General features: G+C 48.7%; 1 protein-coding gene across 9 annotated transcripts in view; it reads left to right on the top strand.

Moving 5' to 3' along the window:
* The window catches only part of Exn (Ephexin), a 61,131-nt gene that overhangs the window by 44,247 nt on the left and 626 nt on the right, over window positions 1-16,258 (top strand). For all 9 annotated transcript variants that reach the window (XM_077695355.1, XM_077695356.1, XM_077695354.1 and 6 more), the window contains 4 exons: window positions 3,058-3,315; window positions 3,405-3,580; window positions 13,707-13,786; window positions 14,318-14,422. In XM_077695355.1, coding sequence (XP_077551481.1) covers window positions 3,058-3,315; window positions 3,405-3,580; window positions 13,707-13,786; window positions 14,318-14,422 — 619 coding nt within the window. The remainder of the gene's footprint in view (window positions 1-3,057; window positions 3,316-3,404; window positions 3,581-13,706; window positions 13,787-14,317; window positions 14,423-16,258) is intronic.

A 16,258-nucleotide genomic window follows, 5' to 3' on the forward strand; every position in this document is an offset into this window, starting at 1 on the left:
TTCACCCAAATTGCACTTTCGATGAGTGCGCCTTGCAGAGGCCATAGATTTTATCTCGCTGCACGGCGTAATCTGCGATTGCGTCGATAAGATCTTTTTTTCGAGCCGTCGCCGTCGGCTCTGGCTGCCATTTTGAATTCTGCGACCGCATGTTTACGTGTTAGGGCAGCTTCTGCTAAAGACCACCACTGTTCTGACAGTGCTTCCATTAATTTAAAATCAAAAGCGGTTCTGGCTGTCTCTAGTGCAGTTGATGTGAGGTTACTGCGTGTTTACTTGTTTTTTAGACCGTAGTGGGTAGCGCAGGATTGTCCATGGTGACTGTAGTACGAGCTTTCCATCCGCTACGCACAGGGTGTTACGACGATAACTGGAACATCTTAAGCATTTTCCTGAGTGAACCGCTGCTTGGTTCGCGCTCACTTCACACGACGGTCGCATTTCGTGGTCTATTTTGTTTGAAACGTGTAAAGGGCTAATTTCTGAGTTACGAGGCACTGTGTAGTGTTGGCTATGATTGCAGTACAGCAACTGCAGTGCAAACCGTTTCTTTTTTTTCTTTCTTTTCAAATGTGTATTGTACCCGCTCTGGATTCATCGAGTACCGCCGATAAGAGTTGAAAAGTGTGTTCTCTGAGTGCAAAAAGAACGTCATGTCTCTTGAACGTGCGTAGTAGCTTCTGCTTTTGCTCAAAAAACCTGTGAAAAATCGAGGCCTGTAAAAAAAAAATTGTTTTAATTTATATTTGATGTTCGATTCGATGTTCGGCTTTTTTTCTGCATTCGATTCCATATTCGATTCGAAAGTTACTATTTGGCATTCGCACACCCTTAATGCCGATAAAACCAGTGGGCAACCAATCTGCCTATGGGTGAGCGGGGAACCTTAGTGGATAAGCATTGTTTAAGACACGCACAGTTCAGCAGCCAGGAATCCTGCAATCCAGCTTAGTAAACATCAGTGTACGTGCACGGCCACTGTTAGAGGTAACAGTGCCAAGTAGTGCCATGACTTGTGCCACAAGTAGTGCCACGACCAGCATTGCAGGAATGCTGCAGCAATGCACAATCATCACCAGAGGTGGAGTTAACTACCTGTCGCCTGCTATGGTTCCTCAGTGCTTCGCATTGCGCTAGTGGTAGCAAACTGTGGAGTGCTCTACGCGCTGCCGCGTTACCTCCAAGACTTGCCGCACCTTTGCAACATGAAATGTGGGTGTCTGCATAGTGTGTATGCAGGTTACTGTTGTGGCTCAGTGGCCGGGAGCATTGCGCACACTTCACGCTCAGCCTATTTAAAGTTGGCATCACTAGATTGCACAAATGCATTGCTCAGCAGGTGACTTCCCAGAGGCAGTCTCGTAGCAAAATATATGCGCATAGTAGGACATTTTGTTGAATTGCCCGCCAGGCAGAATTTCACCGACAGCTTCTAGTCGTCCTGCTTGACGAGAGGCCATGCTGTTTGGTGGCATGCATTGAGGATGCCAAGTTATTGAACCAAGTTAAGTAACGCAGCCTGAGACTTGTTTTGTGCAAAGAACACCCCACCCCTGGACATGCCAGAGTTTTGTGGTGAAGGGAGCCGCCTAAGCTCACTCTTTGTTCAAACCAAATACAGTGTAGACTGCTCACAACGTATGTCTTGTGAACTGTAAAAATCCGCAGTACTATAAGCAGTACCCCACTATAAACAAAGCATGTGCGAATCCAACCAAATTGCAATTCACCTTTCAGTCATTCTTTGTTTATCATCACTCGCATGGAGGCCTCTTAAAAATAGTGGTGCGGTCTTTATTCCATTTTTTTTTCCACATACGCTACTGCAGGGTTTACACATGGTCTTACCAGGGCGCTCACACGCGTCCATCAAGGCACCGCAGGTCTTACAAACTGCGAGCGCAGCTTTAACTTCTTTGTGTTTGTGTTTTGAGGGAGCATGTCTACATTTCTTAACATCTATGTGAGTGAATGCCACCAGACAACGTGATAACAATGCAAGCGGGGTTTTCTTTCTTCTTTTATTTCACCCCAACTCACGTTTGCTATGTCGAAGGTGGTTGCTTATCAGCACAGCGTGCAGGTAGGGAAAACCCTTCAGCAGCGCAGCTTGCTATCTCCAGATGTTCGAAAAGGGAAAGCGCAGTTGCTTACCTGCATAACGTTATGTTGGAAATGACTTACCGCGTGAGGGGAGGGGGAGTGTGGGAAAGGAGGGGCTCGCTATTTTCCAAGATGCATCAAGCAAGGGCAGTTGTGGTTATCACGTGTGTGAAAGAGAAGGCGCGAAATGAAGGGTGCCTATTTTTTTTCTTTTCTATGTCGAAGTTACGGGAGAGCAGGGAGCGTGCACTGCATGGGATGTGGCTGATTCCGTATTTTTTATTCTTTCTCGCGACCCTGAAACAATGCCCGGCTGCGCTAGTCGATCAGTGGACCAGCAAAAAAAAAAAAAAGGACTATAAACGGTATTGCGTTTTGTGTAACTGCATTATAAGTGGTATGCTTATGCATTGACTTCTATGGAAGGCCTACTGGTGTCCAGGAAAACCCACATTATGTCCAGTCTGTCGCTATGAGCGGTTACGTTATAAATGGTCTACACTGTACTTAGGAATTTCAGAACACTAACAATGTATTGAAATATATGGGAAAAAATAACAAATATTCCCGTGAGTGCACACACGTTATTTCAGACTTAGCTATGTCTGGACAGTGACTTTCAAAAGCCAACTTGCTCACTCGGCTCATTTAAAGACCTTTCTTAACCCTGTGTGCTTCCCTATAACTCAGCTGACAAGTGTTGCCTGCGAAAGGGGAAAAATCTTGCACTTTGAATTGCACTGCCTTGCTGGTAGAAGGACAATAACAATGCCTGACCCCTGTGAAGGTATGCATCTATCGGCGCCACCATGGGCAGATGCAAAGGCAATAGTCACTTGGACTGACTGAAGAGTGGGTAGTTGCCAGCTGCGACCTACGGGGGACTGCGTGCAAGCGGCCTCTCAGCTGCCCTGACAACGAACGACGATGGCGATGTCGATGTGGACGGTGCAGGTGGTGTGCGAGTGCAACGAGGGGGCGCGCAAGATGGCGCGCATGGAGGAGATGCTGCACATCAGCCGGGCGCTGGAGTTCCGCGAGTGCCGGGCGGTGCCCCTGATCTCGTCCAGCCGCTGGCTCGTCAAGCGGGGGCCCCTGGTGCGGGTGTCGCTGGACAGCCGCCGCCGCACCTGGGGCCGCCTGGTGCGCTGCGCCCGCACCGCCCTGCACCTCTTCCTCTTCACCGACCTGCTGCTCGTCACCAAGCGCAAGGCGAGTGGGGCGTGTGCGGCTGCGGCGGCAGTGGCAGTGGCGGGGCTTTTGGGGCTGACCGTAGTCCGTCCTTGTGTCCCCTGTTCCAGGGTGACGACTACTACGCCGTGCTGGACCACTGCCCGCGCAACATGGTGCAGGCGTGCGGGGAGCCCCCCGCGCTGCCCCCGCGCCTGCCCGACTGCTGCCGACACCTCTTCCAGCTCACCCTGTTGCAGAACAGCGCCGGGCGCACCCTCGAAATGCTGCTCGCCTCCGACTCCGAGTGAGTGGCCGAGCTGCCGTGCAGGTTCCGCCGTAGGCGGCTCTTCAGGTTTCTTTTTTCGTTTACTTCAGGGTGCTACGGCACGTGTGGAAATCTGATTCACTCATTCGGTGCACTGAAGCTTCACTTGGGCTATGACGCGTGCTGTAGTGAAGGGCTCCACATTATTTTTGACCACCTGGAGGGGATCTTTTTTGCACGCATTCAGATCTCGACGCATAAGCGTTTCCAACTTCCGCCTCCATTAGAAAAGCAGCCTCTTAATTAAGCTGGGAACGATCCTCCGTCCTTGCACTTAGCAGCACAGTGCCTTCACAATCGAGCCACTGGGGTGGGTACATGTGGGATTCGTTGTGGTCGTCAAACGAAATGGACACCAGTGGTGCTTTCCAACTATGCAGTGCTGCAACCTACAGTTCACATAAGTGTGTTGCGGAGTGGATGTCATAAGTCAGGCCTATGGCTACACATTAACACATTACTCTACTGCTACTCTCGGCCTCCGGATCACTCTGCCATACGTAGACACACAGATAGGCAAGCTTGAAGACTGGGGCTGGGGTGAAGCCAAGGAAGGCTGTGTGGAAGGAACTAGCTCTGCCCCTCCTGCATAAGTCTCGCTGCTGGGTGGCTCACTCTCGGGCTATTCTTCAGTGACAGGCTCAACCAGACCCTCCAATACTGGGATGCCAGACACTAGGGTTGACACCTGACCGGTTTTTTTAGACAGCGGGCTGGTTGCCGGTCTGTACCTAAAACCGGCCGACATTGGCCGGTTTTTTTTGGCTATCGTGCCGCGGGTATTCCTTTTTTGGCCTTTTGTAAGCGTCAATTTCAGCAACTACAATGGTAAATATGTGCCGACAAGCTGTGCAAAGGGACGCGAGCTGAGAAAATACGTGGCCAAGCGCGATTCCTGAGATGGAAGGGGACCAAAGGGAGGAACAACACCACGAAATGCCGCCGGTGCGGTCAGCAAGGGCGGTAACTTTTCAGTGCAGCACATGCAGAGCAATAACCGAAATCTCAATTACTTTCAGTACAAATGTTATGTGGATTTCTGTGTAGAAAAACGCTACAATAAATGGGATTGCATGTAAAAAAAACGTGAAATTAGTTTTTCAACAAAAATTCAACCTCCTATATAGTGCCCCCCCTCCCATAAGGGCTAATTTTTTTATTCGGGGTAAGGTGGCAACCCCACCAGACACTGGGACAAGGTGTAGTTGATTATGTTGTATACCTCCCTTGAGTGTCTCCACAACATAAGACAAGGAACGTTGCACTGGCCCAGAACCAACAGGGGTGTTTTTGTTATCTAGCCAGACTTGCTTGTGGAGGGCGTTGTGTCTGAGCCACATGCCTCCGGTTGAAGTCCAGGGCCTGCTTCCTTCGATTGGCTCTATCACCCAGGTTGGAGGATTGAGATGAGGGCCACTTTGGCTCGAGCTGCTGTGCCGTCTTGGGATCTCTGGTTTGCAGGCATCTGCCCATGAGAAGTTGTGCAGGGCTTATCCTGTTGACGCCCGGAGAGTCCCTGTAGGCAAGCAGTGCCAAATGAGGATCATCCACCTTGTGCAGCAGGTCCTTGACGGTCCGCACCATTCTCTTCACCTTGCCATTGGATTGCGGGAACTGGGGGCTGCTGGTGACGTGTCTGAGGCCTGTGCGAAGATAGAAAAGTCTGTGGATGAGAACTGTGGACCGTTGTCACTGTGGACCACCCTTGGGATGCCTAGTGTGCGAAGATGCTCTTGACGGCTGCAATAACAGCTGGTGCAGTAGTGGAGCGCAGACTGATGACTTCGGGGAAGCGTGACCTGCAGCCGATCAGCAAAACATAATCTCGACCTTTCAGGTGCAAAAGATCTACTACGACCTCACCCAAGGAAGACTTCTTCCCAAGGAAGACTTGGAGTCTGAGAAGGCGTCGTGGGTTCTGCACCTTGAATGTGGGTTTCAGCACACTTGGCACAGTTAGAGACAAGGGTCTCAATGTGGCGGTTGACTCCCGGCCACCATACCGAATCCCGTGCAATGGCTTTGCATCGGTCGAGATCTTGTTGGCCGTCGTGAATGAGATCAGGCATAGAACGCTGAAAAGCCAACGGCAACACAACGCGGACTCCTTTCAAAAGTAGCCCCTCAAACACACTGTGAGGTCTCCGCTATACTGCCAGCACTTTTTGATTGAAGCGGCAGCTTTGATTGCCTAGGCCAGCTCTTTGTGAAGTACGCGTGTAAGGGCCACACTTTTTTTTTTCAAGAAATGAGGGCTAATTTTCAGGGTGCGGCTCTTACACGCGATGGGAATTTTTTTTTAAAGTAAAAAGAACGTACCAGCTAGGGAATGAAGAGCGTTTATTGCAGCGCACGGCATGTGTTTAATCGTCGTAGCTCAATGAGTCCTCAGACTCGGAGTCCGAGATAATGCGTTGCGGAGCATCGTCCTCCCACCAGCAGTCATCTTCAGCGCCATCCAAGCTGTTGGATATAGCGGTGACCTTAAAGCTTCGGGATACAACGTCCGTCGACACCGAACTCCACACTGACAGGATCCAACCGAGAAGAGTCGCAAGCAGTCGCCTCTTCAGGCGTCCGGTCGGCATTTGCTCATGGCTGCCGCTTGCCATCCATTCAGTGTAGAGCCTTCGGAATTCAACCTTAAGAGGTCGATTCACGCCGACGTCCAGTGGCTGCAGCATTCCAGTGAGGCTGCCCGGAATCACGGACCAGTCTGTGCCGACACGGCGCAGCTGTTCCTTCACCTTATTGGTTAGGTGACCGCGGAAGCTGTCTAACACTAAAAGTGACCGTTTGGCCAACAGCTCTCCCGGTCGGTTTTGCCAAACACATTTCACCCAGTCGAGCACCAAGTCATCATTCATCAACCCCTTTTCTTTGGCTCGAACTATGGTTCCCTTGGGGAACACTTCGTTGGGAATCCTCTTCCTTTTGAACACAACGTACGGAGGTGGCTTCCGCCCGTCCGGGGCCACACAAAGCATCACTGTGCAGCGTTGGCGCTCAGCGCTAGTGGTCCGCACGGCGACGCTCTTCCCGCCTTTCAGTTCGACTGTGTAGTTCTCCGGACAGTAAAACCACACAGGAGTTTGATCAGCGTTTGCTATTTGCGACAGTAGCAAATTATGTTGATGGCGAAGGCCGATGACATACTTATGAAAACTAAGCACCTTGTTGGTGAAGTCTTCTGGCAGCTGCTGGCGCTACGTGGTCCTTCGCCAATAGGAGAGCCCCTTCCTTTTCAGAAATCTTTGCACCCAGCCAGCACTAGCATTGAAAGTCCCAGCCGGTAGTAGTAGTAGTAAGTATTGTTGAATAAGGCTGACCTGGCCTTGCATAGCTGCCGGCAATTGCTCCGCCTAATCATCCCCAATACCATATCGGTATGTTCTTCGCACGTGCCAAGGCTAGTGCCTGCACGCGCAGCATGTCCGTTGAGAGTGCAAAACCATCGTTCCGCACTTCAGTCACATAGCGGAACAAGTCTTCTCCCAGTTCCGGAAACTTGCACAAAGCTTCCTTTTGAGCGCACCATCGTCGAACGCACTTTTCGTCGACGTCGAATTTTCTGCCAGCGGCACGTTTCCCGTGCTCGAGAGCAAACTCGATCACCTTTAACTTGTCGCCAGCCGTGTAGCTATTCAGGTGCTTGCCCATCGTGCCACAACGTAAACGCTCAGTAGAAGACAAGCAAACATGAGAGACAACACGGCGTGCAGAACTCCAGCAAATGGCCGGCTGAACTGCACAAGTTGGTAATGCTAATGGCGTAATAGATAGCGCCATCTATTGATAACACTTAGAAACTTGCATGCGCGCGCGCATTTTGAATACATATGGGCCAACGAAAGTGGGAGTGCGGCCCTTACACGTTTTTTTTTTTCTTTCCAAATATATAGTTCAGAGAAATGGGGTGCGGCCCGTACACGGGTGCGGCCCTTACACGTGTTTATACGGTAATCAAGCAGGAGACTGCACTCACCATCATTGGCTTGGGCGTAGTGCAGCTCGACTTTCTGTGAGAAGATGAAGTCTGGGAAGAAGCAAAGAAGCTCTGCAACAAAGAACTCAACTTGATCAGCGTGCCCCGGCCAAGGACCATCTAGTGGTGCACATGAGTGTCTGCTGTGGCTAGAAGCTTGGGTACAAAAAATGCATCAGCTTCAGCCTGAACCGTTGAATCCGCGGAGGCAGCAAGTCAGCATCCGTGGTCCCCACGAGTGCTAGCAGTGGCTGGTGATCTGTTTCAATGAAGAAGTTCACACCACAGACATCCTCCTCCGCAGTCTGACTGTATTGTGCTTCGGTTGGTGTGAGTGACCACGATGCAAAGGCGACTGGTCGACGTTCTCCGGAAGGCTGCTCGTGTTGTATGACTGCCCCAAGATTAAAGGACCTCGCATCGTGTGATGCTGTCACCTTGTATGCCATGTTTGTACTGAGCCACACCGAGGTCAGAGCAGAGCATTTCTTTAAAGGAGCCATGAGGACAAAATACGTTTCTTTTATTTGAAAGATTTCGTGTTTTATAGTGCTCCTAGCACTTGTCCGGCAGGAAATGATGCCGTATTCACTGACAAATGAATCAGTTTAGGTTAAAATTTTGATTCTCTCACCAAATCATGCGTTTTCGAAAGTCAGCAATGAAGTCATAAGCACCCGTATACAAACGAACTTGCACTGCATGATTCGGCTGCAGTGCTGCTTGCCGTCAGCCTTTCCAGATGGCACTACCATACTCGTGCATAGACCGTCGTCTGCCGTTGCTTTGCTTTTTGACCGTATTTGCACCTGGCTTGCTTTTGTTACTGTACAAAGTAATCGCTTCGTGAAACATCATACCCTCGACAAATAGCGTCACGTAAGAAAATGTCGCTTACGCCAATTGGCCACTGCGTGTAAGACGACTCGAAATCCTTACTGCTATAAAAAGAATGTGCCCTAAATTTAAGCGCAAATAGCTCGTTCGGCAAACTTATAAGCTCTGCTTATTTTCCGTTGCTTTCGCCAGCCTCTGCCAATCGCAGAGCTGTCTGGTATGACATCATAGGTTCTGTTGCAGGAAATGAGCTAATGGGTCGCATGACCATTCTCTTTTTTTCTAATTATACAGCTTATTTGAGCGAAGTTTACGTTAAAAGTGGTGTCAGCATGATTCTAACGAGGCAATCTTTCGAATGAACCAAACTTGTATTTTGTCTTCATGGCTCCTTTAAGCCTGGGAAAGGCAGACTGTTGGGCGTGCCCCAAGTCAGTCCACTCAGGCTTCTTCCTCAGCAAAGCTCGTATCGGTGCTGTGGGTTCTGGTACACAAGGCAGGAAGCATCCAATGTGGTAGACAAGGCCGGGGAGGTGATGAACACCTGAGACACCTCGCGGCGCTGGCATGGCCGCTACGTTGTCTGGATCGGGAGAGGTGCACTCTGTACCTACAATGACATCGAGAACTTGACGCTGCTGGCTCAGAAGGTGTACAGAAGCCGACAGATTTTTAGGACCTGGAGGGGGACGGAAAATAGCCTGAATAAAAGAGCAGTCGGAAAAATCTGTGAGTCACGAAAACTTACTTTATTTCATTTAAACAGGACTGAAGAAGTCGCGAATAGTTCCTTGCCTTAATAGCTCCTGCGTGTGAGAATGTCTGCTTGCATCTCTGCAAGTGTCATGTTTTATTCGTAAACATTGGACAACAACGCCAAAGCATTGGCAATGTCTTGCGTTGACGGTTGCGGGCGGTGAGAAGGGTATTTTTCGGGGTCAGTCACATAGCAGCAGTGTGGTCACTTGTGCACAATCTCGTCGTCTGTTAGCTCCGCGCACAACACTATGTAGCTGTCCCCTGCAGCAAACTCTCGAAATGTAATGGCAGCAGGAATGTCTATGCCACTGCTGCGCAAGTCTGCGATCTGCTGTGGTGTCTAAAAAAAAAAAAACTGGCCATATATTATAAGTTTCCGGCTTTCGAGATTGCTTCCGGCGCAGAATACACACAAAATTATGGTCTGCAAGTTCACAGTTTGTTATCCCGGTGGGAATCAAACCAATCTCCATCCAATCCGAAGCTTGCCAGGTGGCTTAAAGCTCAAGATGGAGTCACCCCATGGCTCTGTTGCGGAAATTTTTGTCCGGAAAATAAAACTTCTGTCTTTATTTTGTTCGAAATATCTCTTGTTGATATAAATTACCCCTATGGGTCAACTGGCGGTTCTCAGAAAAGTGTTGAATATCCAGGAAGTCTGAATTTTAGGAGTCCAATAAAATGGCTGGCTACTGTATTGGCCTCGAGGACATACCGTGGTGCTACCTACGAGTGATGTCACTTGTAAGATGCGGGTTATGTTGTCGTCTGCTAGAACACATTTCCTGTGCTTATGTGACCGTGTGTTTTTTGTTGCGGCCACCGTGTGACCCCTCCTTGCTGCATTGATGCGAACTAGTACAGAAAAAAGTTGTCTACAGACCGAATAATTCGGGCAAGCAGTCAGCAGCTGGCTTGTTCCGGTTGACACCGCCGTGTCTAGGTAGTTGCTCCAATCCCCACCGACAGCTCATACACAGCCAGCTAACACCAAGGACGATGCAATTGATGCCGAGAAAGTACGTGCGCTGTTAATTTATGAAATACTTTTGACATGACATGTATGAGACCATGTGTGCAAAGAAAATATACGTTGCAACAGCAACGGAAACGTGCCGCTCAGTTCTGATCTCACGGCGCGTACTGCGTGCATTGCCTGGTAAATGAATGACTACGTGAGAATGGTGAGCGGATTGCTTCGCCGCACGTGCTTAGTGCTAGTACGATCTGCAGTTTCGCTTAAAGGAGCCATGAAGACAAAATACAAGTTGGGTTTATTAGAAAGACTGCTTAGTCCCGATAACAATGATACCAATATCATCGCAATCTTCGAACAAATAACGGAGATATTAAAGAAAACGTGTGAAGCAGTCGCGACCCCCTAGCCAATTTCCCGCAACTTTTCTATGACGTCATGGAACCTTGTTTGTGCGATTGGCGGTCACCTAACTCACCTGTCACGACGATACATGACTGGACGTCTGTAATGGGGCCTCTAGTTCCATTTGACCGCTTCACTTGAATGCTAATGTGCAGTTAACGCACTGACAAGTATATTTTATTGTTGGCCCGTATGACGTCATTCTTGCTCATAACACGTCACTATGGCGCAAAATTTGAAAATTTTTAAATACTTTATGCTTTTTTTTCGTTAAACAACATCTTTTGTGGCTCTAATGAAGCTGAGTGAGATACTGAATCCTAGTTCTTTCAAATTGAACGAAGTTGTATTTTCTCTTCATGGCTCCTTTAAGCAGTCTCTAGTTCCCCTCCAATGTTTTCTTTTTATATTTATGCCGTGATTAGATTAACAATTACTATTCTGTACGGCTGATATGGTTACTTTTAGGAACAACTTGTCCGCAATGTATGAATGGTATTAATGCGAGTTTTCGACGCCTTCAAGCGTATTTAGACATGCCTATGTTTACTTTTAATCAGGACCTCGCCGTGGGAATTTATAATTGCAACATGCGCTTTTGTCTGTTTACAATGAGTCTGCGCCTTTCTCTAACATTAAGTTCTAGAATTCCTGACTGCTGACAGGAAGCGCGGCTGTGTATGAGGCGAAGCACGTCGTGGGGTAATGGGGAGTTTTAGAATAGGGGAACCAAGCGTTGGGGACCCCCAACAAGTTAGGGGGACCCAAACGCAACGTGCTTGCACGCGGCGAGTTTTAGATGAGGGTCTTTTCCAACAGCTCGCAGCCGGCTTCGGATGCGCGGAGTCGGATGTTGGGAACTTTAGGCTTAGCGTCGCGGCAGATATTTCATCGCCACTATCGTTATAGTAGTGAATCACAGTCCCTAATGCAACTTTTCACCGCACTGTCACCTCTTTCTCGTATGTGGAACTTGGTATCCGCGGTGATTGCCGTTTAAGCGATCGATGCTCAAAATACCTGCCACGGCCTCGGCCGATTCTTGCGTGCAGGCATCGCCATCCTTCAGCCACTCACCGCACCGTGCGTGAACGGGCCAGCGGTGCCGGGACCGACCTCTGCGGCCGGACGGTGTAGATCGTGGCAGATATTTGAGCATCGCTTTGAAAATCGCAGCTGATGACACTACCTAACACAATTTTTTTACCATAATAACATCCACCTTCGCGAATGTGGAACGGCTTTTCTGCAATCAGCATGATTTTTTATTTATTTGTTTTTGAGAGGTGAAAGTGCATTCACACATCAGGAGGAGGGTAAGAGGCTGTAAAAAAGCGGTAACAAGGTGTTGCTGCCGCGACCTGCGTCGGTTCGAGCCACCAGCGGGCAGGCGCGGCAGACGTGTGTGCGGAGCGTTTCTGCGAGCAGTAAAAACTTCATGATTTCCTGCTTCATCCATTTCTTGCAAACGACAAGCGAAATCTACTAATTTATCTCGGTTATCATTGTAGCCTACAATGTTGATCGGGGAAACGAGCCGCAGTTTACGCTTACACCGGGTTCGATCGCATACATCCGCATACACCACTACGCTCAAGTCGTTTGCGGGCAGCCAACCACACTTGACACGGTTATGAGGTCCCCATGAGGTCAAACTGCGCTTTACGCCCTGATAACTATCTTCAAACGCCGAAAATTAACACGAAAATGGACTTAAACGGCGCGCACTAAACCAAGCGTCACACGCTGCAATCCAACTTCGCCGCAAGGTAGGAACGGGGATCCAGCCAGTGACGTCAAAACGATCCCAGTGCCGGCCTCTCCAGTGGTGGCCCTCGCAGCCAATAATAATGCAACAACCAGTGAAAGATTGCAAACATTTAAAGGGACTCTAAAGGCTGAATGAAATTTTGTTTTAACTGAAAGATCGTACGTTTCGTAGCTCGCTCGGCTTTTGTTCGGCCAGCAACAATGCGTTATTTTGAGGAATAAGTAAATAAAGTTGGCATTTCTCTCTCCCATTTCCCTTTCATTTTTTCGTGACGTAGGCATCGCATCACAAAATAGGAGTGCCACAAAGAAGGTGCGGTCCTGCCTTACCAATCAACTGCGAGTTGTGAGAATGTTGTATTCATATTCTCAGCATCGTAATCTACCAACGCAAGCCAACTTGTTTCCACCCTTTAGTGTCCCTTTAAACTATTGCTACGTGAAGAAGATAGAAGAAGAAAAGATGGTATATTGGCAGACACCACCACGCCCACCAGTCTGCAAAGAAAATGATGTACAGAGTTGCACGTAGCCATGCCTGCGTACCAGGGGTTGACAGGCCACCGGTGCATGCGTCGCTGCCACTGGACGTTATGCTTTCACTAAGAAATAGCGCTCGTGTTGCGGGAGAAAACAAAATCAAGTAAGGGCTTCCACTTGGTGGGTGAAATGCAATATAAGCCATAGATGAGAGTTTGTCATCCTCAAAACTGAACAGGAGGACCTTTTCCAGTTAGCTGAGAAAACACTTAAAGGATTAAGTCACACTAAAGACAGGACATGTCTGACCACCGCCCTCCTTCTTTATCGTCCTGTGTCGCTAACATGTACACTCACTCCTTTGTCCTCGGGGATATAAGTACAGAGGTGCAGCTTTGTATTGATATGGCTTTGCGGTAATTAGTTTCCTTTATGTCAGGTGTTGGCTACATCGTTATTGGCATCAAACAATGGTGCCCTTCCATAGCAGTGGCCAATTGGCATGCGAGCACTCTGGCATCGGGAGCTGTTTGGAGGGAAAGAGTGATAGTAGTACAACCTAGACGCCCAGTATGTTTACGGGGATGTAAGAATCGATTTTGTTAGTTTTAGTTGGCAGATGAATGGTAAGTTTTAATTATCCTTTCACAAAAATGTGGTTAAAGCAGAATGATCCGTAGAGTGTTGTTTGGTGGTAGAAAATTTTTGTAATTGAAAACCTAAACGTAACGGATGCAGAAGTGAAACTACTTTGCTGCAGAGGAAGTTTTGTTGAAGTGAAGTTTGCTGTAACAGGATTTGACTGAAGCATCGCAGGTGTACATGCAAGATCACTTGGCGGAACCAAGTGAAACGTGCAGAGCGGCCCCCAACCCCGTCGTCCTTGCTTGCAGGAGTGACAAGACACGGTGGATGGACGTGCTGACCCCCATGGTGTCCAGCGACCCTGACGAGCGCATCTACGAGGAGTGGGGTAAGCCCTGCCAGCACCACCCTATCATTGGCAGCAGGGATGCTGTTGAGTGCTGGTCAAGTCGCTACTGCGGGTAAAAGTTTCATGACGGGTAGAGCGCAAACAAAACCTGGACAAGAAAGGACACAGGATGGTGCGCTACTAGCAACTGAAAAGTTTAATTGTGAACACACGTACATATATGCATACACTCAAAGCCACCGTCATCCGTCTGCCACAAACATGAGCTGTCACCAGTGTTCCTTGCTTTACACCGAGAGGGGTGGCAAGGAACACTGGTATGCACACAGCTGTGTCGCTACACTTTATGTGAGTGAATGAAGCAAAATGCTTTAGCAGGCCACCAACTGATTTTTCTCAAGCATACTGTTGCCAGTGCTTATGAAAGTTGCTTGCTTGAAACCTCCACCATCTGGAATCACCCTCTTTCTGAGTGGTGTAATTGTTTTTGTCCCTGAAAGTGTGGCCCCTCTTCTTTGGCGTTGTGCTGCGACGGTGCACTGATGCGTGGCGGTGCGTGCTGTGTTGCAGACTGCCCGCAGGTGCAGTGTCGCCATGCCTATGTGCCCCAGCAGCCCGACGAACTGGCCCTGGAAGAGGCGGACGTGGTCAACGTCTTCCGGAAGATGTCCGACGGTCAGTGCCCCTCCTTCCGACGCCACCCCCTTTTCCCTGTCTGGCACAGGGCTGGTGAGCCCTGCGTCACACCAGAGCTCTTCAATATACACCAATTGCAAAACTCTGCAAAACTCAAAGCGCAAGATGGCGCAAGCGCAATCTTGCGCTTCGTCCTGTGTTGTAGTCTTTCTCGTCCTTGTTTACTGTCAAAGTTTAAGTGCTCTCCATTCAAGCTACTCCAAAGTAGGTGCACAGAGTTCAGCTTAATTAAATTGACAAAAGCTTCTTTGCTCGAAAGGGTAAGGTATGTTTCAAATCTGGCTCATTTTTTTGCAGCAGTCTTTTCCTCAAAATATGTGTAAAGTATGGGTGGGCTTGTCCGTGTAATATTTATACAGTGCAGTCAGGGCAGGGAAACCCCGGCACCATGAACATTAGAAAGGGAGAAAAGCTGCTCATGCACCATATCAGCTGGGTGCGAGGATATGTTTCCATATTGCCCAATGGAATGCTCTATAAAATGTCGAGTTATTCCTCTGTTTGACAGCCAGCTTCTTAGCCTTGGGAATGAGAGCACCAATGCATCAAAAGCTGTGGCGTGTGCTGTATTGCAGTGCATTGTGGAATCGCCCAGTTGTGGAACCAGTTACTATTGAATGCAAGTGGTTGTAATGAATGCTCGAGGAACGAGATTTAATGATAAAGCAATGTAATGAAGATGGCATGGTTATTCAAATCGCAGTACAGTGTGGCAAATTGCGCTGGGAAGGTGGGTTTGGGAAACAAGCGCACGAGCCATTGTCTTGCTGACACAACGTCTGCTCTGCTACAAGGAATACTGGCTTGCCTGAATGGTAAAAGCTTATAGAAAAATACTGAGGTTTGAATTACACGAAAAACTTTTACCAAGCTTCCCAGTAGCTCATTTGTGTTCTTGTAATGCTCTGGAGATCAACCTTTGGTAACTCTGAATATGAGTACTATGTACCTAGCTGTTGCTGTTTCAAGCAAGGTTATAAAACAAAGAAAAGCCGAAAGTCAGTCCGCAACTGTGTCTAGGAAAGTTGTCAAGTGCAATACTGCCAACCAGCCAGCCGATGATGACCTTTGTTCTTCACTGGGTGTAAATCCTTAGGCCTCTGTTCTCCAGAGGCCTGTGCAAAAGGAGCTTCAGGAAGGCAGAAAGGCATCCCATGGGCGCCCACATTAAGGAGCAGAAGCCCAAAGGGTCATCTGCAAGCAAGAACAGCAATGTTGCTCATGCACCTCGAGACCTGGCATAGCTGCAAAAACTTCGGGAGCAATTTCTTCGATAATGTGTTTTCAGTCTCTTGCCTTGGTTTAGACAAGGGTAGGGCGACAGTGGCCGGATAGACTGAGACACTGCTTGGTCTGCTTTAGTTGTGACAGCTGTGGATTCTCTATGCTTATATTCTTTTAAATGACTCGGCAAGCAGTATGTGACAAGTTTCGGCAGAATCTGGAACAGTGGATATGATGCTTCATATTAAATTGATGAAGCCATCAAAGAAACAGATTTCAAGACTGTCACAACATGAGCCGTATCTTGTGGTAAACATGCAAGGTGGCTGTGGCTTCCTAGCGCATTCCATTGCCATGCCAGGCTTGTGACAAGCAAAAAAAAGCCCCTAAATAAACCGGGCCATCTGCATTGCACCTCCCCGGGAAACCCGGGGAGGTGCAAAGCATGCAGTGTATAAGTGTACTCAAAAAATGTACGTCTCTGTCTTGCCGCACGGTGGGCGCTGATTGGGTGCTGGGGAAGGCGGGCTTGCCGCTTGCACTCGGCTAGTGTCGCTAGATCCTGCCTAGCCTTCAAAGATAATCTGCAAA

The sequence above is a fragment of the Haemaphysalis longicornis genome, unplaced genomic scaffold, assembly GCF_048455015.1.
Source record: "Haemaphysalis longicornis isolate Haplotype H1 unplaced genomic scaffold, Haemaphysalis longicornis Haplotype H1 scaffold_14, whole genome shotgun sequence".
Classification (NCBI taxonomy): Eukaryota; Metazoa; Arthropoda; class Arachnida; order Ixodida; family Ixodidae; genus Haemaphysalis; species Haemaphysalis longicornis.